This window comes from Elgaria multicarinata, chromosome 4, assembly GCF_023053635.1.
Source record: "Elgaria multicarinata webbii isolate HBS135686 ecotype San Diego chromosome 4, rElgMul1.1.pri, whole genome shotgun sequence".
NCBI classification, from domain to species: domain Eukaryota; kingdom Metazoa; phylum Chordata; class Lepidosauria; order Squamata; family Anguidae; genus Elgaria; species Elgaria multicarinata.
The window spans coordinates 37,510,595-37,537,316 of record NC_086174.1 but is presented as its reverse complement, the minus strand read 5'-3'; the positions used below and the strand labels follow the sequence as shown (position 1 = coordinate 37,537,316).

Genomic DNA, 26,722 nt, shown 5'->3' with positions numbered 1-26,722 from the left:
CTCCTTCCCTCCCTCCCTCCCTCCCCCCCACTCCCCGGCAGGGCCCCGGGGTGAGCATGGTGCCCTAGCAGCGCTGGGACCATGTCGGAAGCGGCCCGGAGCCTCCTGCAGCGCTGGGGCGCCAGCTTCAGGAAAGGGACCGACTTCGACTCCTGGGGGCAGCTCGTGGAGGCGATAGACGAGTATCAGATGTGAGTGCGTGCGGGGTGGGGGTGGCTGGTGGGCGGCGGCTCCGAGCGACTGGGCTGGCGAGCTGGCTCAGGGAAAGCTGCTGAAAGGGGCGAGGGGCACTGGTTGGGGCGAGAAGTTGAGGCACTCGGGGGCTTTGGGGTGGCTCTGGAGCTTCTGGGCGGAGCCCGGGGGGGCGGGTGACCCAAAGGGCAGGCACTGGAAAAGCTCTGGGTGGGGCGGAGGGCTGAAGGACCGGAGTCGGAGAGAGGCTCGGAATTCTCCAGCAAGGCTTTAGACCAGCATTTCCCCAATCGGGAGCCCTCCAGTTATTTGGGACTACAACTCCCATCAACCCCAGCCCTCCCGGCACGTGGACGGGAATGATGGGGGATTGTAGTCCAAAACCTCTGGAGGGTGATAAGTTGACGAGGCTGCTTTACACGGAGAAGATGGGTGGGCGAGAATCTAAAGGCTGTGAGCGGTTCTAAGTAGAACCCGCTTTAGATGCCTCCCTTTAGAAGGCTTTGTTCGATGCGAAGGTTATGGTGGGGATCGGGGTGCATCGGGAAACCCTGGCAGAGTGAACAGGATCGCTTCCACCACAGCCCTCATCTCTATACCTAAATCTTGTCCTGTAGGATTGGGTTCGTGTAGTTGGGAGGGGCGGGAAAGAGAGTTATGCAGAGAGACTTCAGCCCCTTCCTCTCCTGGTCATGGATGTGTCTCTATACCTGCTTGTAACATTAAAAGTAATGTAAAAATAGAATTGTGGGCAAAATGGTCCTGTTAACACTGTGTTGCTTCTCCAGGCTCTGCACTATTTATGTTTTACAGCCTTGTGGCATCCAGTGAAAGTTTTGCCTCTGGGAGCCACCTGTTGTTTCTACATTGTTAATCTGGATGTTGCCTTTCCCTCTCTGTCTTTCCTAGAGTTGGCAGTTGTGTTGTGTACAGGGTTCCTTTGCAGATCTAACAGTTGTTGTGCATCCCTCCTCAACCTGATGCCCTCCAGATGTTTTTGACAACAGTTCCCAGCATTCCTGATCATTGGCCATTCTGGCTGGGGCTGATGGGAATTGAAGTCAAAACATCTGGGGGGGGACCAGGTTGGGGAAGGCTGTATGAAGTGGAAGAAAGTTGTCTGCTGGTGTAACTGCTTCTGTTACAACGGTGTGAAAATCTGCCTGCGAGTACACTCCCTTTTGTGCAACAATTCCTGATATAGAACTTCTGCTCTCCATAAAATCTGATAAACTTGGCCTTGCTTTCCCACCGAGCTTTCATGTTTCACTGATGTGTACTGAACTGACACATTCGGATTTTGAATAATAGTAACAGCTTGCTGAGAAGCAATTATGACTGCTGTTCTTGTCTTGACTCAAGCCTACAAAAGGCCAGGAAAGAGACTGAGATCCAAAGAAACACTTAGTCTCATGCAAAGGGCTTGCACTAGCACGGTGGAATTTGACCCTTTTTGAACAGCTGCCCTCCCCCCAGCACACGTGCACACACAATTTTGAAATCACAGGGTGTTTATGCAAACTGCGTACTAAAACATTCTGTGGCTTCAAAATCAGTGTGGCACAGGGACAGCTCCCGTTTAAGAAAATGTCTGACACACAAACTCCTCCAGCTTACAGAATGAGATGAGTAGTTTTTCGGCTTCTAACCATAATATGCACACATTCAGGATATACCTTTCAAATAAGTTTGTGCTGAGCGTTACAAGTTCTTTCAAAATGTCCAAATGTCTTTCCCTCTCTTGCCCCCTTCCCCAACATTGGAGCGTCTCTCCCTGAGCATCAAACAGGTGGCAAATAAGGTGGAACTCCTATCCCTTCTGTTTACATTCGCTGAAGCCTGTTCCAGGGCTCCCATGGATTGTAGATGCCTTGTCACAGCATCATGATGTATGCTGCTGAGTAGTCCAGTGAGCCCAATTACATCCTCCTCTCATTCACTCTTATAAAGTTACATCCCATGCATCCTTTCTCTCTCTATGCTCAAATATTTATTTTCCACTGCAAGGGTTATTAAAAATAAATGTTGAAACTATTACTAGGAAGCCAAAATCTATGTTTTTTGCTTTCATCTATGAAACGGGTGGGATGGGGGTGGGGGGAAGAGGAAGGGAAGATGACCATAACCACAGAGATGTGCAGCATCTCTCCTTCCTCATCCCTCCTACTTGGAACAGGCGATCTTGTTGAGGGTTGGTCCCACAAATGTCCACAATCAAAACTTGCATGATCTGAAAAGAACAGTCTGAATAGGGGTTATAATCACTGATGGTATATCATTGCTGTAAATCAGGGCCAGGAGCTAAATCTGGCCCTCCTGGAATTTCAATCTGGCCCTGTGGGGTTCCATGTCACCAGTTTGTTCCTGCTTCTCCCCACTCCGCCCCCCAATCTTTTGGTGGTTTCTCAGCTTTTGCTCTCCTAAGGTTTAGTTAATTTTTTGGAAGAGCTTTAGGCTAAAATATGCTGGCATTTTGCCCCTGCCCCCTATCACCTTTGGCCCTACCCACCATTGGATTATGATTCTCCCCCACCACACCTTGAGCTTTCTCCAAAATTGAATTTGGCCCTTGGGCTAAAAGGGGTTCAGTACCCTTAAGTATAAATTGTCAGTAAAACGTTATATACAAGACAATCCACTCAAGGTAAATGACAAATACTGCATCAGAGGTTTTGTACAAAGAATGCAAGACTTCCATTTCTTTGATGTGTCTGTGTTGTCTGGATAAACTGAGAGTTACCATATGCCTGCTAAAATATGGGGTCCATGACTTTTGCATTGTCACCATAAGGCCTCCAATTAACTATGTTATTCAGTTAAAGGTAGGGCACTACTATCCTCTTAAAGGTGAGATGAAAAGGGAGATTAGATTTATGTACTGGTTTTCCACAAAGTGTTCAAAGTGGTTTACAATAGAAAATAGAAATGGCTATACCTAACACATAACATGAGGTCAATGAGCATTTCAATAACATGGCAATTTATTTCTGTGGGTAGTGGGTTGGATACAGCTTCAGGCATGTGCAATTGGTCTGGTGGAAGCAAAATTCCCTATGGCAGACCTTCCAGAGCCCTGAAAATGCTGTGGGTGATGTGAGTGTTGTTTAACCCCCAAATAAACCCTGCTGGCTGGTTTCACACGACAACCAATCAGTGTTGCTTATTCATAATGGTGGCCGGCATGCACTGCAGTTCCTGAAGGGTAAATTAACCCATGATGGGGTGTTGTAATGTGTGAACTGAGTCAATGGGTCAGAAGACATTGCTGAATGCGGTAAGCTGGGAAGAAGGGGATGCCTGAAAATCAAGCCAAGGCAACCTCTGTGAGTAAAGAATTTCTGTCTATGGAAGACAGATCCTGGATACAAGACTATATTTACTATGGAACTTCATACAGATTTAACATAGAAAATACTATAGAATGTCATGGTATGGGGTTGTGTTTCTCTTGATTTTTTAAAAACTTGTTAGATCCAGTTTATGCACTACTTTCAAAAATCATTGGAAAACGTAAGTGACCAATGCCAGTGCTTCTGGGATAGGGATTTCACTGCTTTGTTGGGCCTCTCAAAACTTTCACAGGTTTTAGAAGCGGGATAAACAGGGCAGCTAAAGTGATAATACTCATTACCATTGTAAATGGCTAGGTCAGCAGAGAACAGTAATGATAGTGTGACCAACAGTAATTCATTTCCCTTGGCAACAATTTAAGTGGTGGAGCATAACACCACGTCCTTTGAACTATCTTACAGGGTTTTTTTCCACACTACTTTTAGTTAGTATTTTCATTTCATTTCATTTATTTAATTTCTATAGTGCCCAGTAGTGAAAGCTCTCTAGACTGTTCACAAAAACTAAAGAACAAAAACATAATATAAAAATATAAAACAGCTAAAAACCACTTACAATAATATAATATACAATAATATCATAATATACTGGGACTAATAAAACAACTGACAATTATGGTTTTGATATAGGCGTGTATGCCAGTCCTAAAAGAGATAGTTGTGAAATCTGGAAATGGTAAATATGGTCCTGTATTTTGAGGAAAGACAGGACAGTGTGATCCTGTGGGCAGATTTGGACTTGAATCCAGATCCCTCGGACCCAAGTTAGACTTTTGCCAACTTGATTCATTGTGTGGCCTTCGACAAATTGCTTTCTTTCAACATCAGTTTTGCATCTTTAAAATAGGAATAAGAGTGGCTTGTCTCAAGGGTTATTAGAAAGGTAGAAAGTGTTGGGAAACCTGGTAGGCACTGGACACACATACACACCCCGCCAGGCCTGTGTTCTGATGTTTCTGGTGCAAAATTTACAAATTTGGGGGAAATCAAAACACACACACCCGCCTTCATTGAATGAAATCTAGTGCTGTCATTCCACTGACAGAACTACTTCCATCAGAGGAATTAGGAAGTGAATGATTCTCCCTCCCCTATGCACCCTACGCACCCTACGTACGTGCCCTCAAAATCTGCTCCAGAAGACTGGAAAACCCTCCAGAGCAGGTTTTCAGGCAGTGCGGGCTGCAGCTGAGGGGAGTGGAAGAAAGTCAGATATCTGCCAGCATGATATTGGATTTAAGCCATGAACTATTTTCTTTTTTAAAATGAATGAAATGCTTTTTAAAGCAGCATCTTAAAATATTTGTGTTAGTCACAGTTTACTTCCTCAAAATGGGTTCTAATAACTTTAGAATTATGTAAGGCTCTCTACAGTATTATATAATTACAATCACTGAGTACTGTATTGATATACAACTCAAACTCAGTTATGTTAAGCTAGCGACAGGCACTATTTAAGAGAGTTTGGAATAGTTTTTGAAAGAGGAATAATTGCTTCTAGTATACAGTGTATATATAAAATCATCCCATTCAGTTTTTTATTTCATTTTCATTTTATTACCTTTAGCCAAATGTCTTTGAGTAAAAGAGTAAAACTGTAAAAATGCAATATAGTAATGGAATATAATACCATTCACATACAGACATACAAAACAATTTTATACAATTGTTGTATTGTTTCTTCTGTTTCTTGATTATTCTGTCTAGGGAGACTATTTCTAATCCCAAATAATAAAACATCCTTTTGTTCATTGCAACGTTGATGGTTTCTGGTTAAACTGAATGTTTTCACTATTTTCTCACCTGGCAAAAACCAAGATATATTTGATACTTTAGGCTGCAATAACTTGCTGCTCCATTTCTAACATTGGTTATAAATGTAATGATTGTTTGAATAAAATGAAGGCATTTGTACAATGCAATCCTATACACACCTACTTAGAAATATGGCCTATTGAGTTCAATGGGGCTCACTCCCAGGTAAATGGGTATAAGATTTCAACCTGCTAGTAAGTTTACAATTGAGGAGAGAATGGACCAATTTGCACTATCAAAATAAGCCACTGTGGCTTATTTCAACTGTGGTCCGATTTCCATAATCACCACCTAAGCGCAGCTTGTTCTGTTGTCAGAATTTTAGTGATGAAGAAAGGGAGACAACCCTCCATTAACCCATGTTTGGACAACCCGAAGAGCCACACCTGGGAAATCACCCCCGGCAATTTAAGTAAGACACAGTGGCTTAAATAGGCAGCGTGGCTTATTTTTGATCATGCGAACGAGGTCAATAATTCTTATGGACAAAACAAATGCTGTCAAACTGCCAGTGCTGAGTGAGGTGTGTCAGGAATGATATAGTAGGAGAGGAGGTGACTAGGTGATGGCATTGAATGTGCCAACTGCCTCTCTGGAAGTGTAGCAGCAACTGAATCCAGCCCCTTCCCCAGGTTTTTTTCTTTTTCTCCAAGTAGGGAACTTGTAATATGAAAGCTGACTTCATCAACCATCTGATCAATCGGCAGGTGCACAGAAATATGTGAGCGTAGCAGTATGCACACATCTTGAGGTTTGGTTCAGGGTTTGGCTGTGAAGCATGCCATGTTGGATCAGACCAAGGGTCTGTCTAGTCCAGCATTCTGTTCACACATTGGTCAATCAGTTGCTGTGGGGAGGCCCACAAATAGGTCATGAGTGCAATAGCGACCTCAGGCTAAGCAGTCCCAGATGCTGTTGCTCATAGGGGAATTGCTTCAGCGTCTTCATCATTTCAGTTGTCCTTTTCTGCACTTTTTCCAACCCTACAATACTCTTTTTAAGGTGTAGTGTGGTGACCAGAACTGTATACAGTATTCCAAGTGTGGTCATACCATACCTTGGTATAACGGGAGTATGATCTTGGGAATTTTGTTTTTTATTCCTTTCCTAATTATGCCTAATTTGCCTTTTTCACAGCAGCTGCACTCTCTGTCCACCACAATCTCAAGATCTGTTTCTTGGTCAGTCAGCGCCAGCTCAGAGGCCCTCAGCATATATGTGAAGTTGCCTCAATGTGCATTGCTTTACACTTGCTTACATTGAATGGCATTTTCCATTTTGAGGCCTATTCTCCCAGTTTGGAGAATTTATTTTCGAGCTTTTTGCAATCACTGTTTTAACCACTGTGAATCAATTTTGTCATCAGCAAATTTGGCCACTTCACTGCTCACTCCTAATTCCAGATCATTACTGAACAAGTTGAAAAGAATTGGTGCTAATACAGATCCCTGTGGGACCCCACTGTTTATATCCCTCTATTGGGAGAATTTACCATTTATTCCTACTCTGCTTTGTTCTTTAACCAGGTACTGATCCATAAGAGACTTCTTAGTTTGCTTAGGATTCTTTAGTGAGGGACTTTGTCAAAAGCCTTTTGGAAGTCCAAGTAAACAATGTCTACTGGGTCACCTGTGTCCGCACATTTATTGACACTCCCAAAGAACTCTAAAAGGTTGGTGAGATGGGTTAGTGGGTTAGGACCCCAAGGGTGGGGCAGATTTGGCCTGAGGTTCCCCACCACTGGCATAGTGAGCACAAGGCGTTCCTCCATTCCTGTTTTTCCAGTGTAATGTGGGTGCCCAGTATCCACTTATTGGGGTATTGAAAAAATCTGCTAGTGACCAATCAAACAATTCCCTCTCTAACTTTCTTGGGTGTCCTTGCTGAGGAACGTAAAGCACACCCCACTCTTTGCTCTTTGTCAGGGATCTGCCTGGCCCTTTGCCTGAGCATCAGTTCTGCCAGCCAAGTTGTTTTCATTGCCACAGAGGCGTAAACTGTTCCTGGACTTGTGGAGAACGAAGATTAGGGACCCTCAGTGCTTGTCAGTAGAATGGTATGGCATTAGCTTTCAGACCTTTTTCAGTGAGACTTTATACATCAACCTGTTTGCTGAGGAGCCCCTATGTATTGTAGGGTATTCTGGGAAGTATCCTAGGGTGCACAGTGAAGGTTGGCCAAGTATAGAATGTCTTGCCATTGCTCTGCATGAGCCAAGATTGCATCCTAGAACACATCTAATATGCTCATGTAGGAAAATATCAGCAGTGGTGGAGAAGTTGTCTTTCAGGGCTGTTTGACCACCATTGCTGATGCTTTGTTCGGGGAACACATGGTAAACTTGCAAGGAACCTTAGAACACAGTTTGTAAGCTGCTGCCCTGTGGAATGTGAAGAGGTAGAAAGAACTATTACCAGGTAATATGGTAATTTTTTTTCATGTGAAGACATATGAGTATGCCATTACTTTTGATTATTTCATCAGACACCAGTCCAGTTTTGTTTTGTGATTTGTTGGTTCTGTCCCTGGCTTACTAACATTGAGAAGTGATGTATTTCTTCTAAGAGGCAAACAAATGGGGATTCCCTTAGTTGCATGTTGAGCCGTGGGAGTGGGAACAAGGAAATGTACTGACTTTGTTTTTTAAAAAAATACTTACAAAATGTTACTATACAAAATGGGATTAAAAGTATATTACACCATAGAAATATGTTAAACTACATATGGAGGCACTTGTATGGTTCTTGAAGAAACCAGAACTCTACTAGGCTAGTAAGTAATCTTGGGATGTGTTATCCTAAGCATTTACTCTGTTATCTCAAGCATGTATATTTAGAAATAAGCCCTACTCATATCAATGAGATTTGCTTATCAATTAGTGATGAGGCAGAATATCTAGACTCCTCAAAAGTAAAGGGCTTTTTGGTGATTCCTGCTCGCAGGTGGATTCCTGCTACATATTTTACCCTTTTCTGATAATACCGACTCTATTCAGTAAATGTGTTAGTTGACTTAGGGTGCGATCCTATATATCTTTATACAGAAAAAATAGCCTTATAGCTCCAAGCATTCCCCAGCAAGCTATGCCTGCTAGGGAATGCTGGGAGTTGTAGAATGTTTTTCTGGCTAAACATACATAGGATTGTACCATTATTGGTTAACATTAAACCACGTTACTACTACCTTAGTGAAACTAATAACAATCAGCTCTTTGATGGTCTTCTTTATGAAACAAGTATAAATTATTTAGCTTTAATATAAATAATGATGGGAATAGATCATGTAGGCTCAGTGTCTAGGTACGACATAACCTTCCAAGTTTGTGAAGTTCTCCCATTCTGGGGGGCAGTTTTTGGGCAGAGTGGGGTAGAGAATTGATGTTGGGAAGAAGGATGTGGAAGCTCTGCTGGGCATATGGTTGTTTACATCCCAGCCCTAATTCCTATGTCTGACATCTGTGTGAAATTTGATGAAATTGTTGGGTGTCTAAATTGCCTATTATGTAAAAGAACATTACTGAAGCTGGGCAACCCATTGGGAACTTCTTTGTTTAGCTGCTCTGCTTAGAAAGTGCTTTGGAAGTTGCAAAGCTGCTTCAGGCTTTCCATTCCCACAAGTCAAAATATCTAGATAAAAATAAAAAGAGTGATGGCAGCAGGGATGTTGCTTTGAGAGTCTTTCTGTGCCCTGATTACTACCTTGATCACATAAATGCTTCCTCAAAGTGTGATTCTTGATATTTTCAAGCATAAACAACTTCTGTTGTGCCCTTATAAAGACCTACAGAGATGCTAGCCAGTCTTCCCCAACCTGGTGCCGTCCAGATATTTTGGACTACAACTCCCAGCGTTCCGGGCCATTGGCCATGCTGGCTTAGGCTGATAGTACTTATATGCTATGGCTTTTTAAAGAGAATGGGAACAGGTGATAACTACTGAAAACTTGGGACTTGGGGTAGAGTTCTTTTAATGATCTGACCAGAATCTCCATGCAATATGTCATGATAGCATAATTCCTTTTCCATGCATAAATTTAAGGAACATTAGATTGTTGATCAATGTAAGTCTCAGCTGTTTTAGGTGGAAGTTGTAGAAGAACTTGTAAAAGATCTTAAAAGTTAGTCTGTGTATTATCATTCCAATTCTTTTATACATTTCTAGTACTATGCAATACATATATTCTATTCCACTTTTGAGGAGGAAATGGCCTGTGCCGTCTTAAAATAGAAAGAGAGCTGTCTACAAATTCTGAGCACTATATCACCTTTTATGATCCCAGACTTCACAAAGCCCTTAAATTGTGCATATTTCTCTCCCTCCCTCCAGATTAGCAAGGCATTTACAGAAAGAGGCCCAATCTCAGCCCAACAACTCGGAATTCACAGAAGATCAAAAGGTACATAATCGTGTGTGTTCGTTTGGTGGTGGAATACACTTTTGAAGCAGTTTTTAACTCTGTCCTCATTTGGAGAAGTTAACCATGTGACTGAACCTTTTCCTCGCAGTTAGTATGTGGTGAAAACAGAAAATATTGTTGGTTGGCTGGTCTGCCAAATATTGGTTTTTGTGTGACACTAAATGTATAAAAACATGCAATTCACGTTTTAAAGTAAACTGTTGGTAGTTTAATTTCTTTTTTAAAAAAAAAGACATCAAGATTTACAATATTTTCTTCTGTGCACATATTTGCTCAGGTTACTTGTGATCTAAGACAGTGTGGGCAGGTGTCAGTGATCTACTTAGGGTTGGAGTTTTTTGCTAGAACTTCAAAGTTTACTAGCTGGAGCCAAATGCAAAGTAGTGGTTCGGGGGCAGACATATACTTAAAGAACAAGTTGTCTCTGAGCACATGCTTCAAACCAAGAGATTGTTTTCAGTAGTGGAACTAAGCTTGCAGTCCTTTCACACAACCCCATCTCCTGGTTCTCCCCCAAGCTCTTTACATTTCAGCAGCTTGATTGGGCGGGGGGGGGCATTGTTGTTGTTAGACAATTGGGAGACAGAAAACCCTGAATAGATCTACAGCTCACCCTATCCCATGTCTGAGGGTCCATCTAGTCCAGCATTCTGTTTACACAGTGGGTGACCAGCTGTTGATGGGAAACCCACAAGCAAGATGTGAATGCAACAGCACCCTTGCAAATTCACCCTCCCCAAATGTTAACATTCCATTACTGTTAATAATTTCTATTTATTTATATCTGCTGTAATTACTGTAACTCGTTTGCTTTAACCTTTTTGAATTTGGTTCCACTTACTGTTTGTGTTTTGCAAAAGGGTAAAATGTAATGTTTCTTGCTTTAAATGTCAAGATATCTCTGAAAGAGTTTTCAGTTTTGTTTTGGAATATTTTTAATGCAAGGAGACTCTCATCACTTCCTAGGGTAGCAAATTACTTCACAGTAATAACTAGAAGGGGCTGTCCCTTGCCATTGCCTCCTTGGTGCATATGCTTCTGATTTTCAGAAGAAACCAGGGGCAAAGAACACATTTAGGTCCTGGTGGACCAAGAAGGAAGGATGAGGCAAAAGGCGGTAAATCTCAGGAACAGCAGATGGGACCTGAAAATAAATTTATGGATTTGTAACTCTGAGGAGAAGTGCCTAGGCTATGTGGGATGTCTAAGTAGAATGAAATTTGGTTTGGATTTCACATCTACTTTTTTGAATATGAACAAATACAGAAGAGTATCAACTACATTCTAGTGTTTTGGCGTATCATTACGGATGGCCTGTTTTTCTTGCATTAGTTACATCTTTTTTGTTGTTTCTTTCTTTCTGGCTGGTTACAGTTACTTTCTTACGCTGAGGTTGTGACCTCTCCAATCTTTGGCTCCTGTAAAGGGGTATTTGCTTCATAATTTCTTTCTGTTATACTTCGCTATATACTTAGCTATGTGAAATCATGAAAATCCCATTCCTATGCAGATTAGCAGTAAACTGAAATCTACTTCAAGCTGACTGCTAGAAAACCAGTAATTACTTTAACCCTCTAACAAAGCAAAATTCCCTTTGGGCTGTAAAGACATCTTCATGAAGTCTTCAGTATATTTCTATTAGCACAATAATTACTTGCACAGCAGAGCTGATGCTTAATGCTTTCTAAAATCTGTTTTTTTACATCAACTGGGGACAAAAATCTATCTTGTGGAGTACATTACTACAGTAATGCTTTTAATGAGTTATTAAGTGGTTTAAATGTTGAAAAATTAACTGTCTTGTTGGATAGTGTCACTTGGAAAAACACTAGCTGTGTCTAGCTGTGGTGTTTTGGTTTCTTTTTAACGTTAGTGCTGGGTGTGGTTCCTGAGAAACTGTTATGAATAATGCTTGCTGGGATCTTGCCACAATTCAATAGATCCCTTAATTCCCCACCCCCCTTAAAACTCTATTTCTTGTGACTTCAAATCTCTCCCAAGCAAATCTCTCCTGAGTGCATGATAATTCCTCAGTTCTCAAGTACGCTATTAAGAGATTTCAAAAGTTTCTGTTCCGCAACAAAGGACAGCTGGCAAGTTCAGACAGCCGCAAAGCTCTAATTTCAGGAGAGGAAATAGGGCTCTAAGCATAGCTGTGAAGCTGGGAAAGGAAAAGCAGGCTGCTAACTCACCTCTAGTTCAGTGCAGAGGGTGAGTAGAAAGGAATATGAGTGAAGGAAAAAGAAGAGCGAACACCTTTACCCCTCTTGTTTGCATCTTCCAGTATTAAGGAAGCTTCTCATACTATGATTTAATAGATTTATATTCATGCAGGAAGAAATGTATCTCTTGTAGCTCAGTATAGAAGCTAATTGTCATTCTGTTTCCAGGCACAGCTGAACTCGCATGACAAAATGTACATGTCTTTGTGCATGAGTGTGACTGCACATATGGAAGTGGGAAGTGGTTCTATATTCCTGCTTTCTACCGGTTCTCTTTTCCACCTGAAACAGGATAGCTGTTGGCTCAGTGCATATCCTGGAAAAGGCTATCTTTGTTCAAGTGTAAAAGCATTATTCTAATAGTACAGTGTCAAACTAGTCAACTTTCCCCTTTCTCTTGCAGAAAATCTTAGCTAAGATCGCAACATGCCTGGAACTCAGGAGTGCAGCTTTGCAGGTACAATTGTTGTTTCCAATCTTAAGAAATGTTAAAGGACATACATTGTATTCTAGATCAGTCTTCTATGAAGGGCTTATTACAGTGCATAGGAAACAAGAGGAGGGAGAAAAGCAAGCGTTAACCTGTGAGTTTAAATAACGAAGAACATGAATTTTTGAATATTGAAGGTGGTGGTTTTATACCAGCATTCTCAAGCCTTCCATTTGAATGACATTCAGATCTTTCTAGATGCAGTAATGAAGCTAGAGAGATCAATTGCACACTGTGGGCTCACGCTGGTCTTCTGCACATGAAGCTAAGCCAGGCCTGAGGACCGTTGAGCCCAATATTGTCTACTGCAGTCTTCTCCAACCTGGCGCCCTCTAGATATAATAATAATAATAATAATAATAATAATAATAATAATAATAATAATTCTTACCTGCCTCTCCATTTTGATCGAGGCGGGGATCAACAGTAAATATAAAATACATAAAACTGAATAAAGAACATTGTTAAAACATCCTAAAAACATTCTAAAAACATCCTAAAATTCCACTGGATAGGCCTGCCAGAAGAGATCAGTCTTTATAACTTTCTTAAATGCTAATAGACTGTCAAGTTGATGAGTCTCCTCCGGCAGGCCATTCCACAGTCTGGGAGCAGCAGAAGAAAAGGTTCTCTGGGTAATCAGCCTAACTTTGACTGACTGAAGTAGATTCTTCCCAGCGGACCTGAGTGCGCGGGGCAGATTGTACGGGAGAAGGCGATCCCGCAGGTAACCTGGACCCAAACCATGTAGGGCTTTAGAGGTGATAACCAACACTTTATACTTCGCCCAGAAACTAATTGGCAGCCAGTGAAGAGATTTTAAAACTGGTGGAATGTGGTCACCCCTAGATGTATCGGTGACCAAACTGGCTGCCATATTTTGAACTGGTTGAAATTTCTGGACTAGGCACAAAAGTAGCCCTATGCAGAGTGCATTGCAGAAATCAAGCCTCGACGTTACCAGCGCGTGCACTACCATCTTTAGGTCTTCCGACTCTGGGAAGATATGTTGAGCTACAACTCCCATAACCACCAGCCAATGGCCATGTTGGCTGGGGATGATGGGAGCTGTAGTCCATCACCTCTGCAGGGCATCTAGTTGGGGAAAGGCTGGGTTACTATGACTAAGATCTTGTTAGCTAGAGATGCCGGACACTGAACTTGGGAGCCTGCGTGTGCAAAGCGTTTGCTTTACCCTGGAGCGCCTAAACCAGGGAGGAGGGAGGGAGGAGTGTGACTGGGAGGAAAACAACCAGGTTCTGTTGTTTGGGAGTGCTGATGATGCCTTGCCAATAGTTGAGAAAAGCTAGAGATGTTTGCCTTGATGTCATACTGAGATGGGGGAGAGATGCTGCTAGCCAGCAGGCATTTACCTCTACCTATCTCATGTTGCTCATCTCCCAGACTTGTTGAAAAGAAGAGTAGAGATAAAAGCCTGCCAGCCAGCAATGTCTCAATGTGACATCGGGGCAAGCACCTCTAGCTCTCCCTGACCGTTAGCAGGAATGAATCAGAACCTGGTTACTTTTTCTTACGTTGAGTGTAATGTTTAGCTAGACTTTGACTTAAACAAAATAAATAAATAAAATGGGAGCAGGCATAACTGAATGATGGTCTAAAGCAGACTTCCTCAAGCTGGTCTAAAGAGTCATTTCGTCTTCCTCTTATGTACAATGGCAAGGTTACCACCAGTACTTCAGTCTTAAGGAAATGCATCACTAAATTTGCCTTCAACACCAGCATAACTACTCTTTGATATTTACATGCTGTCAGCGTTTCACCATGCAATATAAATTGCAAGCACCCTTCGGGATGCTTTTTTAATTAAATGGAGTGAAAGACGGTTGGTAGTTGTTGCTGTCCTGTGCTTGCTCCCGCCCTTTTCTTCCTGCCCCATACCCTGCTGTGCCCTCCAGCTTTGATTTATGCTACCTTCTTGTTCAGTTCTTTAGCACAAAGCCCCACCTTAGCTCTGCCTTAATCTTTATCTTGTCACTGCTTTCTTAACCTCTAGCCTGGTCTCAAACCACACTAGCAATTTTCACCAGGGCTTAGCTTGCCTTGTCCTTCTGGCTTGGCCCAGCAGAATAACATACAGCCCTGATCTTGGATGTTTTTGCCCTGGTTCTAATCCTATAAAACCTGTCCTGATTCTTGGCATTCTGATCAATAAATTGTTTGCCTCTTTGTTTAATTAGAATTTAAAGGGACTATTGCTTATGTATGTGTTGGGAAATGGATGTTGAAGTCTAATAAGGAAAATGATCATACAGTTCCTCCTTCAATATTAGAAAAGTTAGCAAATATTGACTTAGACCATTTAGAGGAAACTGTTTTCTAATGCATTAATAAATCTTCAAGAAGCTGGTGAGAATCCTCTCTTCTTCATTGTATTTAAGAAGCAATAAATGGACAGAACCAGCTTTCTAGACTTCTGGGGCAAGCAGTCAGCTTTAACATCAACAGGATTTTGTGTCTCAATAACCTTTTCCCTTTAGGTAAACAATGCAATTCAAAGGGTCCCAAAGAATGAATGCTTTCTCTTTGAAATACAGGGCTTTTTCAGGAAACAACAGATGGAAATGAAAAAAATTTGCAACAACAGCACTACTTTTACTGTTGTAACTGGCTATAGCAATGTATAATAGAACTGACTATAGCAATGTATAATAGACTTGTAATACGGTTTCCCTTTTAGTCTACACAGTCCCAGGATGAATTTCAGCTAGAGGATCTGAAAAAACTAGAACCAAGTAAGTATCTTGCTTTTAATTACAAGGGATATTTTTAAAGAAATAACAGAATAACTTACAGTGCCTAACAGGCAAATGTGTTAATGTTTTCTCAAGGTTTTGTTTTCATATCTTGGAGTTTAGGCTTTTACATCTGTTTACTTGGACACCCAGTTGCTATAACTGAAGAATTGTATTGGGTTGTATCCAGTGTTAGACTGTCTTAAATCCCATTCATTTCAATGGATTTACTCTAAGCAGGACTAACATGAGATAAAAACCAAAATTTATGCTGGTACTCATCTTAAAGCTGATCAGTTTTCTACAGGAAAATATTACTTAGGGAGGTTGTGGGCTCTCCCACACTAGAGGCCTTCAAGAGGCAGCTGGACAAGCATCTGTCGGGGATGCTTTAGGGTGGATTCCTGCATTGAGCAGGGGGTTGGACTCGATGGCCTTGTAGGCCCCTTCCAACTCTGCTATTCTATGATTCTATTTCAAGCTACACTGTTCTGTCAGGCAATGTGAAGCAAATTTCTGGGCCAGAATTTCCTCAACTGAGCACTGTGAAAGACCTTGTTAAGGTGCCATAAGACATTAACTAAGTGAAGGAACCCCAAAGACCCACACATACACACTTAGGAGACTGCCTGCTGCATCTGTGCATGATTCATTGGCTCCTTCCAGAGCAATTGGCTTCTGCTTGTGGAAGGGTGAGTAATCCTGCTGCGTTGAATATGTTTGGATTGTTCAGTCATTCTCAGTGTAAAAATGGATTATCCAACATTGGAGGAGGGTGCCTATTGTACCTCTAGCTGAGCGCTGGCGATGTCCTCCCACAACAGTGACTAATGCGGAAACATAAGGTGTGGGTTCCACTTTGGCAGGTAGCTGCCTTCCACCTCAAAAGGATTCCTTTAGCGTCTGTAAGGATGAAATGTGTCTTCAATTCTAATTTTGAAAAAATCACCACATGCTGTCTGATGGAATTTGAAGTCCAAAACATCTCAAGGGTGCCAGGTTGATGAAGGCTGAGGTGTATCATTAAAAAGGAAAAACCTACATCCCTGCATGATCAGCATGGTTGTAAACCTAAAACCACAACATAAAACATTAAATGAAAGGCCACCATCTTGTTACCAAGGCTGTGGTGGATTGTACTTACAGAATTTCCCTCATATTAGCAAGGCATTGGCACTTTGCTCTGGGTATTCTGTCTGAAGAAGAGTCCTATGTATGCAACACCTTACTTTCCCCTTTAATTTCCTCTGTGATGGTGGAAATTTTTCAGTAAAAGATGGTGGCGTACTGTGTGTCATTGTGTGGGTTCAAATGGCAAAAGTACCACCAGCAAATGCTTGTACTCATTCTGAGGGGTTATGGCCTGAGTTCTAGTGCCAGTGCAAGTAAGCACTATCAGTTGCTTGGATTGTTAGTGCTTGAGAGTTGCCGTTTTTCTGTCAACTGAGCAAGCTGTTCAAATTGGAAAAGTAAAAAAGTGTTCCTCTCATGACCTAATCTCATTTTTCAAACATGTGTCTATCCCCTGCCCACCTTTCCTCCCTTTGCTTTTTCTCAGGTCAATTGTCTTGGTGTAGAAATGCTGCTTTATCAATGGAAGTATGAGAAATGTGGCAGCTTTCCAAATTATAGAAGTGCTAATTTGTACTTGTATAGTGTTGGTCATGAATGTCACTGTGTCAAGCATAACTTTTCAGGATGAGTTGTATCACCTCTGTGTTCTGTAAGGAAAATGTGTTTTGTTTTTAAAGGCCCAATTCCTTTGTTTTGAAGCCCAGAGCTGTGGAGGAAAGTTTTTCATATTATTTATGGAAGGTGTGTGCTTTGATGTTGAAGATGGGTAGTACACAGTCTTGAGATATTTGAAAAGACAACAACAAGATGGGATGGACACAAGTTTGAAAAATGAGATTAGGTCATGAGAGGAAAGGCTAACAAAAGAGTGGGTGTTGTAGCAGACGTAAGGGTAGCCTTGCTGCTATTTGTGAACCGCCCAGAGAGCTCTGGCTATTGGGCGGTATAGACATGCAATCAATCAATCAATCAATTTAGCAGTTCTGTTGATATATTTTTAAGGTTTACACATGTGCTTAAGTGCTTATGGAGAACATGATGGGGGCATTCTGCATCTGAAAATAAAATGAAATTCCAATTTATTCCTCCCTCCCCCCCATTTTAAAAGTGACAGAGGTCACTATAGGTGGTGGCATTTTGTCTACATATAGGCTAACATATAATAATTAAGCTCTGCAATAACTTCTAGAAACAGCTTGATATTACCCAAATAACATGTAATTCACAGAAGCCTAGTATACAAGGTTCCTACGATTTCAGAATTAAAATTCAGAGTGTTTTGTGATTTTTACGTAGAAATGATAATTACAGTGGCCCTGTTGTCCTGTTCTTTTATGAGAATGCGTTGTGAGGAGTTACCGGCCCTTTCAAGTGGCTTTTAAGAGGGCGCAAGAATGAAACCCGCTGCCCCTTTATTTCATTTATACACTGATCTGGCTTTTTGATTATGATTGTCTTTCCTTACAGTCTTAAAGAATATTCTTACCTATAATAAAGAATTCCCCTTTGATGTTCAGCCTGTTCCACCAAGGTAAGGAAAAATTAAATCAGAGGTATGCATGCAGAAGGGTTTTAGACTCCATGCCAGAAACTGTGGAACATAGTCTGCGGAATGCAGAATTTACTGAAAGTAGATCCTAACCTTCTGGCCCCTGTACAGATATTGAGGCTACTGATATTCTCAGGTATTGCCTCAAATCATATTATTCAGTGAAGGCATCTTATGCATTGTGCGATGAAAATGCATGCCTTAGTTAACTGTCAGTTGTGTTGTGCTGTGTGTGTGTTCTTTTTAAAGGAAGATCTTAGCCCCTGGTGAAGAGGAAGACTTAGAATTTGAAGAAGATGAGGAGGAGGGTGGAGCTGGAGCAGGATCTCCAGATGCGTTTCCTGCCAGAGTTCCAGGTAGGGGAACTAGATGAATCCAGTGTGAACTACTAGAGGGTAGGGAAATGGAGAGAAAAGACTTGTTGCAGAGATGATTGGGTGAAGACATCTGTAACTGGACCTGGGTGGTCATTAGTAGGATTTCTTAATTTGCTGGATAGCAGTAGTGTATGCACTTATAGCAATCTGTGCTTAGAAGTTTTTATGAAATTTTGTTTACCTAGGGTGAACTTGGAGGCAATGGAGCAGCTTATAAGAATAATAGTTTGTTAGAGAGCAAAGAGAGAACCATGGGTGGAATCTTCTCAGAATAGTGTGCCCAATATCAAGAGAGCTGCTGGTACAAATGTAATCATGCCAAGTTTACATCTAAGGATGATTCTAATGTTCTCTGTTCTCAAAGATTGTATGGTTTGCTGATATATCTTCATATGGCTCGTAGAATAATAAACCATTACTAGTCAGATGTGAAATAATTTTGCTAACTGGGAATTTTTTATACTAGGTCAACCAGAAAAAGAAGCAAACAATATGGGATCAATGTCGGCAAGGCATCTGCTGAGACAGTTAATGCTTCAGCCAATACGTTGTTGCATGTTTATTGTAGGAATATATTTCCAACCTTCAAATAAATTCCCAGAGCAGCTTGCAATACAAAATCAAAGATGCAATAAAATACTTTAAAACATAAAAACATACAGATTAAAAGTAGTGGGATCCAAAAAGAGTAGCATAAGAGCCACATGCTTCAGTGTAAAAGTATAGTTTGTTGTGATGGACAGCAGTAAGTTGATTATCAACAGGTACCCCTTATAAGGAATGGAGTGTAATGTGATAGTTACTCATGGTATGATAGTTGCTTCCTTCTCCCTGTGCTCATCACTGTAAGCACTAGCTTACAGTCTCAAGAAGTTCTATTTCTGTCTTTTGTTTGTCTTCACAAAATTTGTAAGTAGATGTGTATAAACATGCTGTTGACAGGCCATTTACAGATGAAGGCTTGAGGTGGCTTGTGTACACTAGATTTTGGGGGCATCAGATATTGCTGTTTTCAATCAACTGCTTTGCTGAGTTTGTAATTTCTGTTGTACTTGCTTCGCTCGTACAATCTGCTTGTTTCCATGGATCCCATATTGCATTATTGTGCTGCCTAACTGTACATGGTCTTGTCTTCTACATGCATGGCTCCATCGTGTAACCATGTGCTACATCATTCATCTAATCCAGGAGCCAATGAAGGTATGGTCACATTTTAATGTGAATAGCTATTAATTGTGAATGTGTGCATATTGCTGTGGTGCTATTCTTGTGCTTCCACTTAAACATTAAAGCTTTTGTATGCTAAAACCAGCCAGACCCAATCCCCTCACCAATAAATTCCAGATGTTGTATTTACTGCCTGTGTCCACACAATTAAACATATAGGCTGAGTGTTTTCCATGAGTTTGCATTGCTTTACAGGTCTTAAGATCGCATGGAATAAATCCATCTTTGAAAAAAACCAATTGAAGGCATATATCCGGATGAGCAACTGTGGCCCTGCAAATATTGTTGGATTGCAACTTCACTCAGTCCTAGCCAGCATACTCAATGGTGAGGGCTGATGGGAGTTGTAGTACAACATCTGGAAGGCCACAAGTTGCCTACCCCTGGGGTAGATCCTGCAGTAGAATATCTGAATATAGTTGTACTGGCTTCTGTAGTATTAGTATTAGAAACAAAACCACATAAACTTGGAAACTATTACCTAGGCTGTGGTTGCCACCCTCACTCTCTACAATTAATGAAAGTTAATATGCATATCTGTATCACTGCAAAGTTTAATTTAATTTTTTTAATTTAAAATTATTTTTAGGCTGCCTATAAAGCTAAAGGTTTGTCACCTTGTCTCCAATTGAGCTGTCCGTAGTGAATGGGAGAGTTCATACTTCTCCGTGTTACTGTTCAAGCCTTTCAATTCATAAGAACTTCATAAAGTGAGCTTTATTCAATTTGTTTTTAAAAGTTCTCACAATAGCAACGTAAATGCACCTTAAAACATATTTTGAACACAGGTTCTGAAAACAGATACTTCTCAACTGGTTAGGACAACATGGAATATGGGGAATTGGAAATAACTCCCAAAGGGCAGAGACAGACATATGTTAGCAACTGTTTAGCACTTGCCTTAATTGATTTGGAAACATGCAGATGTCTTATTTCCCTTGCTGTAGTTGCTACCTGGGATCTTTGATGACACTTAACTGTTGTCTGGCTTCTGATGCTAGTTGATCACATCCCGCCCAACTCCCAGCTCACTTGATACATTTAAAGTTTCAGGAAGCCCCATATCGCAGCACTTCTAGCAGCTTCCAAAGCATGTGTTGCATCTTTCAGGGGAATCTCCTTTTGGTGGTTCATGTGCTACCTCCAGGATCAGAGGCAGTAAGCCTGTGTGCACCAGTTGCTGGGGAACATGGATGGAAGGGTGCTGCTGCACCATGTCGTGCTTGTGGGTCCCTCATCAACAGCTGGTCGGCCACTGTGTGAACAGAGTGCTGGACTAGATGGACACTTGGTCTGATCCAGCAGGGCCCTTCTTATGTTCTTATGTAGAATTTCCTTTACAGCCCGCCTCTCCTGCTATGGCTTTTGATTTTTCCTGCTTTGGCATTGCATTATGCTTTTTCGGTGATCCTTTGGCAGTTAATGACTTTTGTGCCCTATGAATTGCTATGTAAAGTTCTGTGTTGTTTGCCCATCCGCATCTCTAAAATGTAGCCTTCAGAGCACCAGAGCTTATGGCATTTCAGTGCAAAATAACATTATTTTTGGACTCCATTTTGACACAGGCATGTAGGTGATGGTTCAGCCCCTTCCCAGCTGGGTTTGCACTGCTGATTACATTAAATCAGCCTTCCTCAACCTGGGGCGCTCTAGATGTGTTGGACTACAACTCCCAGAATGCCCCAGCTGGCTGGGGCATTCTGGGAGATGCAGTCCAACACATCTAGAGCGCCCCAGGTTGAGGAAGGCTGCATTAAATGGTTTGATTTGGGGTTGGCCCCACATAAAGCAATCAGATTAGATATTTTAAGATACAGGAAGGTGATCTTTACCGAATGGTAGCAGTTCCAGCCTTATGCCATTGTTAATGCTCCCCTTTTTGGAGGGGTCAGAAAGGGGGTACGCCCCATCAAAGTCAGTCAGATTGGACAGTCTGGAATTATAAGCATTATTCATCAACAGATGCTGCTTTTTTCACCCATGTATCTTATGGCATAGTTATTGGCCCTGAAAAGGGGGTTTGAGGGGCTGCCACTTCTAGTAGTTGCTTGTAAGACTGGCAGTTGTGAATATGCCACAACCTTTGGAAGATATCTAAATAGTCAAACCTTCTGTATCTTATGACGTAAGGATTTGGACTTGGGCTATTAACCGCTATATAAATATGGGGTGCAGTAAGTAATAGGCTCTCATCCCTGAGCCATCATTTTGCATCTGGTTCCAGTTAGTCAAAATTTACCTCACTCTGCTCTAAATGATAGCATCTATCGAGACTGTGCCACGATTGTGTATCTGTTCAGCATTTATTTCAGGGCTTACACATGTTCATGCAGTACAGCTGCTGCTTGCAACCCAGCCGTGCAAGGGATTTCAGCCAATGATGGTTCCTTGCCTCCCCACATGGTGAACTTTGAAAATGAACTCATAGACACACTTCTGGCTCCTGTGGTTTACTGCCAGATCCAGATGAATAGTTGTATGTGATCCAAGATAGTATCTTGGTCTTCTGATATTAGGAAGGCCAATCCTTCCTTGGATACAGCCAGTAGCAATGGACTGAATCTTCCAGGCTCAGAAGGCAAATAAAAAGCAAAAGCAGTACTGGAAACTGTTGCTGAAGGACTCTGATTCTGTTGTTTTAACACCCTGGTCTGTTTTCTTCCCAGGTACTTTATTACCCAGATTGCCATCTGAACCCGGGATGACGTTACTTACTATCAAGATAGAGAAAATTGGTCTTAAAGATGCTGGGCAGTGCATCGATCCCTATATCACAGTTAGTGTGAAAGGTAGTAGTTCCTCTATTAATCAGGTTGATGGGCACAAAGGGTGCAATCCTATGCGTGTTTAGACCGAAAAAGGTCCTAGCATTCCCCAGCCACCATGTTGGGGAATGCATTGGATTACACCTGAAAGCTTTGATCGTTGGACCCTTTTGATCTTTTTACTAGCCACTAGCACAGACATGGCAACTGTTTAATACTCCTACAGTAAGTATTTCCCCAACTTGCTGACTTAATCTTGAAAACATTACCTTTCATTACAATTGTATCTAAAACATTCTCCAAGAAATTCATGGGATTCTCCCAAGATGCTTCTTTTTAGATGTGCTCCATATCTCTGTAAGAAGCCTTAAGATTATCCTGGTTTCTTGCAAGCTTAGACATCAAAGTTCCTATTTACAGAAGGGTTACTTTCATATAAAGCACTAATCTCTTGAATTTTACCATATCAAACCATGACAGTGACATCTCCTGAATTAACTTTCTCTGATGGTGCAAATGTGTTAAACATAAATGAAAGGTAGTTCCTTATCTGCTTTTGCATCATTTTTGCTCCATTTTTTAAATACACTATTTCCAAAAATAAATCTTTATAAACTAATATTTTAAAATGGGTTTGAGGGTATCATGGAAAATCTCAGGTGACCTTTCAGGAGTAAATGTACCGCACCTTACAAAAAGATGGATAATCTCTTTTCAAAGGGGCCCTTTCTAGAAGAATTTGTGAAAGTTCAGTGGAACATTGTTGTAATGTGCTTAGGGCTGCCTTGGTACAAGTCAAGTATCATCTACATAGTAAATAGTATGTTTCTTGAGCATATTCATATGTGTTAGAAAGCATACTTGTACACTGTATCTGGCAAAATATACAATGGGGCGCCCTGATATTTTATGGGCTTCATTGGCATGCATATAGAGCTATATAGGGACATCAGTTACTCATGATGTTGTGTACACTACTTCCTACTTGGAAATGTAATTCGTGTGTGCGCGCGCGCACGCAATCTTTTCACAAAATTGAGGTGTTACACTTTGAAAGGCAATACACCTGGAGTTTTCAGAAATGCAGTGCAGTGATAATTGTTAACTATTCCCAAAATTGCATGAACTTTTCCTCCTGAGCAGCACACCAATGGTTTTTTTCTTCCAACAGATCTGAATGGGATAGATCTGACCCCTGTGCAAGACACCCCAGTTGCTTCAAGGAAAGAGGACACATATGTTCATTTTAATGTGGACATTGAGATTCAGAAACATGTTGAAAAATTAACAAAAGGTGTGTGAGACTCGGAGATCACAGCATTTGGCCAGCAGATCAAAGCTGAATTTAGATAGAGGTGGGGACTCTCTTCTAGTCAATAAAAGGTGGTGGTGGTGGTGGTAGGGCCAAAGCCAAAAGTGAGCAGGCCCAAAGCAACATTCTCTCTCCCCTCCCAGGCAATTTGTTTTTTCTGTTTAGCCTTTTCTCAAGCTAATTCTCAGAGTAGTGGAGAACTATTTTGAAATCTGCCTTTTCTAAAGCTAGTTGCTGGGGAGTGATTTGAGGTGGGGGTGGGGAATAGCAGTGCATGCAGGGGAGGGTAAACCTATCCCTAGCTATCCCCTCCTGAAAATTGTGGTGTGCTGGATGCATGGCAGTTAGCCTTAAAAAAAAGGTCCCTTCTACAGAAATGTAACCTTTTCTTTAAGGTGAATGGCTGTGTGGCAAGGAGGGAGGCCCTGGGCTGCATTCAAATATTCCATGGACTACAAGTCTCCCCCCCACCCCCGGCTTTAGAGCCTCTGCAAAGGTTCACAGTCTAGCGGGGATGGGGAGCGTTTTTACATTTTGTCTTTGGCAGGTTGATGAGCGTTTCTAACTAGTTCGGTATCTTATTGCACATAGCAGAACGCGCAGCCACTGATGGTAGACATCTTCATGGCAGCCCTATAACAAAGCATTGCTTAGATTGATTGGGTTTTGTCCCCTTTTCAGGTGCAGCTATTTTCTTTGAATTTAAACACTATAAGCCTAAGAAGAGGTTCACCAGCACCAAATGCTTTGCCTTCATGGAGATGGATGAAATTAAACCTGGACCAATGGTTATAGAATTGTAAGTGACCTTATTTCAATAGAAGGATCTATCTGATGGTGCTATGCAGGAGTGGATATTGCTGTTCAGAGGCTGCTGGGCTGATAAAGAGGCTGAGCATCTTCTATAAAAGCATCGAAAAAATGCATTCTTCTACAACGCACAGTGTGTTGATTGTGTAGATTGATCTACGGAGGACTGATTGATAGGTAGATGCCCTGACCTTCTTGGTACTTAGTACGGACTCCTAAATATCAGCCCAGATAGAAACTCTGCATGGCTGTCAGACTTGAAAAACATTTGATTTCATTAAATTTAAAACTGAGAATAGGGTATTATGGGATTAAGCATTCTTGTAAGCCAACCTGATGCTCTCCAGAGGTTTTGGGCCACAACTACCGCCATTCCTTAGTATTGGCCCTGCCAATTTTGGACTTCAACTCATTGAAGTCCAAAGCATCTAGAAGGCATGAGGTTGGGGAAGGCTGTATGGCTGAAGCGTCTTTTAACCTCTTCTATTTAATATACGGGACAACAGTTTGCATTACATATTTAGAAAACTAACTTTTATATTCACTGGTAATTGGTAACAGTGCAAAGCAGTTTTACTCAGACGTGCCAGTGAATTACTAAAAGTGCCAGTGGGAATTACTAGGGAGTAAGAGATCTTAGGAATACTGCTTGAAAGTTTATATTAATAGCATGATTGTGCCTAAGAGTACTAATGTGATACTGACTTGAAGCATAGGGCAGCCTACCACCGAAATTAGGGCTCAGTTAGTTGCAATGATTAATTTGGGGTGGGGGTGGGGGGATAGGATGAAGTTATGTAGCTATTCTTAGTCTGTCTAGTGAAGATGACTTCTTGGTGTGAGAACATTGAGCTTTCCCCAAACCACTGTAAACTTATGTAGATGTATTAAATGTTAATAGGACAGACAGGGGAGTCTGATCTACTTTAGGTAGGTTTTAATGAAAATCTATTGAGCACCATATATCATGAGACAGGATGCTGCAGCACCCCGAGGGAGCAATCCTTTGACTCCCTAGACAGAGTTGAGGGGGGCGGTGGCGGTGGCTATAAGGTATTTCAGTTCCTAGATCTAAGGTCAGAGATAGTGCTCCGCCCCAGGAATCCGAGCTCCCCTACCCACTGGCGTGGAGAGAACTGCGCCAGCTGCTTCTTGAAGGTTGTGCCTCTTTGAGGTTGCAAAAGCCGTACCTCGAGGCCTCTCCAGCCTCCTTCCCTCTCTCTGAGCCTTACGAGTATCAAGGGTGGATCCCAAAGGGCAGTTTCACACTAAAGTTTGTGTGGATTGGGGTGGCGGGGGCAGGGGAGGAGTCCTAATTCTTAAGCAGCATTGAAATCAAAATGTGGACACTTCTTTTTGTGGTTACAGGTACAAAAAACCCACTGACTTCAAGAGGAAGAAACTTCAACTGTTGACCAAGAAGCCACTTTATCTCCACCTTCATCAAACACTGCACAAAGAGTGACTTTTGTGAACTGAACCACTTGCCACAAAAACCATAGTAGCTGCCTATGTAGCACTCATCGTTCAGGTGGCAGGGGGAAAAAGGCTGCATTAACTCAGCTGGTCACATGGGACCAACATACGATGCACAGCAGTGGATCAGCAGCCAAGCCCACCACCCAAGTCCAGGTTTCTTTGGAATGTATATTTTTATCACAGATGTTCCAAAGTGTGTCGTGAGTTTTTCCTAATTCGGCTGGTTGTGTGAGTTCAGTTTGTAATTTGGTTTCTACACCCATATCAGAACCCTTAAAGGCAGTTGGGAAGTCCTCATCTGCTAAACCTGATACAGCAATAAAGATGTGCCAGTATCAAACTTTTATTATTGCACTGGTTGTTACATCTCTTTCATCAGTAGATTAATTTTATAAAGTGTAATGAGTTGACAAAAAATCAGCAGTTTAATTGATATAGGATGTTCTATTGTTATGAAGGGACTCTGGATTATGATGCTGCCCTTGAGTGCATTCATCTGTTTTTCTTCAGTTTGGGCATAGAAACAGCTGTAAATGAATCATGGCTATTATAAGTTCGTACGGTCACTGTACTTACTACTGATTTCAGATCAATTATTCTCTTGGTAGAATTTCACTCTTGGGAAGAATTGGTTGCCCAAAAACAAAACGTGGCTTGATCTTTTTTTTAAAAAGAAAGCAAGAAAAAAAAGGCATTTTGCCAGGGACTTGCCAAGTTAATCACTAAAGGGAATGAAGACATCTTAAATCACCTTAAGGAAACAAAAGGCTGTAGTTTACTAGAGAAAGGGATGAGCTATTTTCCCTGTTTCCAAATTAGCATATAAAATTGCTGTTTAAGTAGGTAATAACTCCCTGAACCTTTATACAAGGGAGAAGTGCAAAGTGTAAT

General features: G+C 41.5%; 1 protein-coding gene across 3 annotated transcripts; it reads left to right on the top strand.

Moving 5' to 3' along the window:
- On the top strand, positions 1 to 26,177 carry AIDA (axin interactor, dorsalization associated). 3 transcript variants are annotated; one of them, XM_063124102.1, is made up of 11 exons: positions 1 to 191; positions 9,683 to 9,752; positions 12,399 to 12,452; positions 15,184 to 15,238; positions 17,780 to 17,843; positions 18,111 to 18,218; positions 19,380 to 19,438; positions 22,132 to 22,254; positions 23,402 to 23,524; positions 24,224 to 24,341; positions 25,721 to 26,177. In XM_063124102.1, exons 1-11 carry the CDS (start codon positions 82 to 84, stop codon positions 25,815 to 25,817), a joined length of 981 nt encoding a protein of 326 aa, XP_062980172.1. In that variant the 5' UTR covers positions 1 to 81; the 3' UTR covers positions 25,818 to 26,177. The 3 variants fall into 3 exon arrangements, with proteins under 3 accessions (XP_062980172.1, XP_062980173.1, XP_062980174.1); XM_063124103.1 differs by having other exon boundaries at positions 3 to 191; positions 18,111 to 18,217; positions 19,427 to 19,438; XM_063124104.1 differs by lacking the exon at positions 19,380 to 19,438 and having other exon boundaries at positions 3 to 191; positions 18,111 to 18,217.
- Positions 26,178 to 26,722: the final 545 nt, after the last annotated feature.

What these genes read in the sequence shown, in the direction of transcription:
- AIDA (XM_063124102.1), top strand. Translation starts at nt 82, where the DNA reads ATGTCGGAAGCGGCCCGGAGCCTCCTGCAGCGCTGGGGCGCCAGCTTC. An exon ending in AATTCACAGAAGATCAAAAG is followed by an intron (nt 9,753 to 12,398) that starts GTACATAATCGT and finishes TTTCTCTTGCAG; the next exon opens with AAAATCTTAGCTAAGATCGC. An exon ending in TTTCCTGCCAGAGTTCCAGG is followed by an intron (nt 18,219 to 19,379) that starts TAGGGGAACTAG and finishes GTCTTCTACATG; the next exon opens with CATGGCTCCATCGTGTAACC.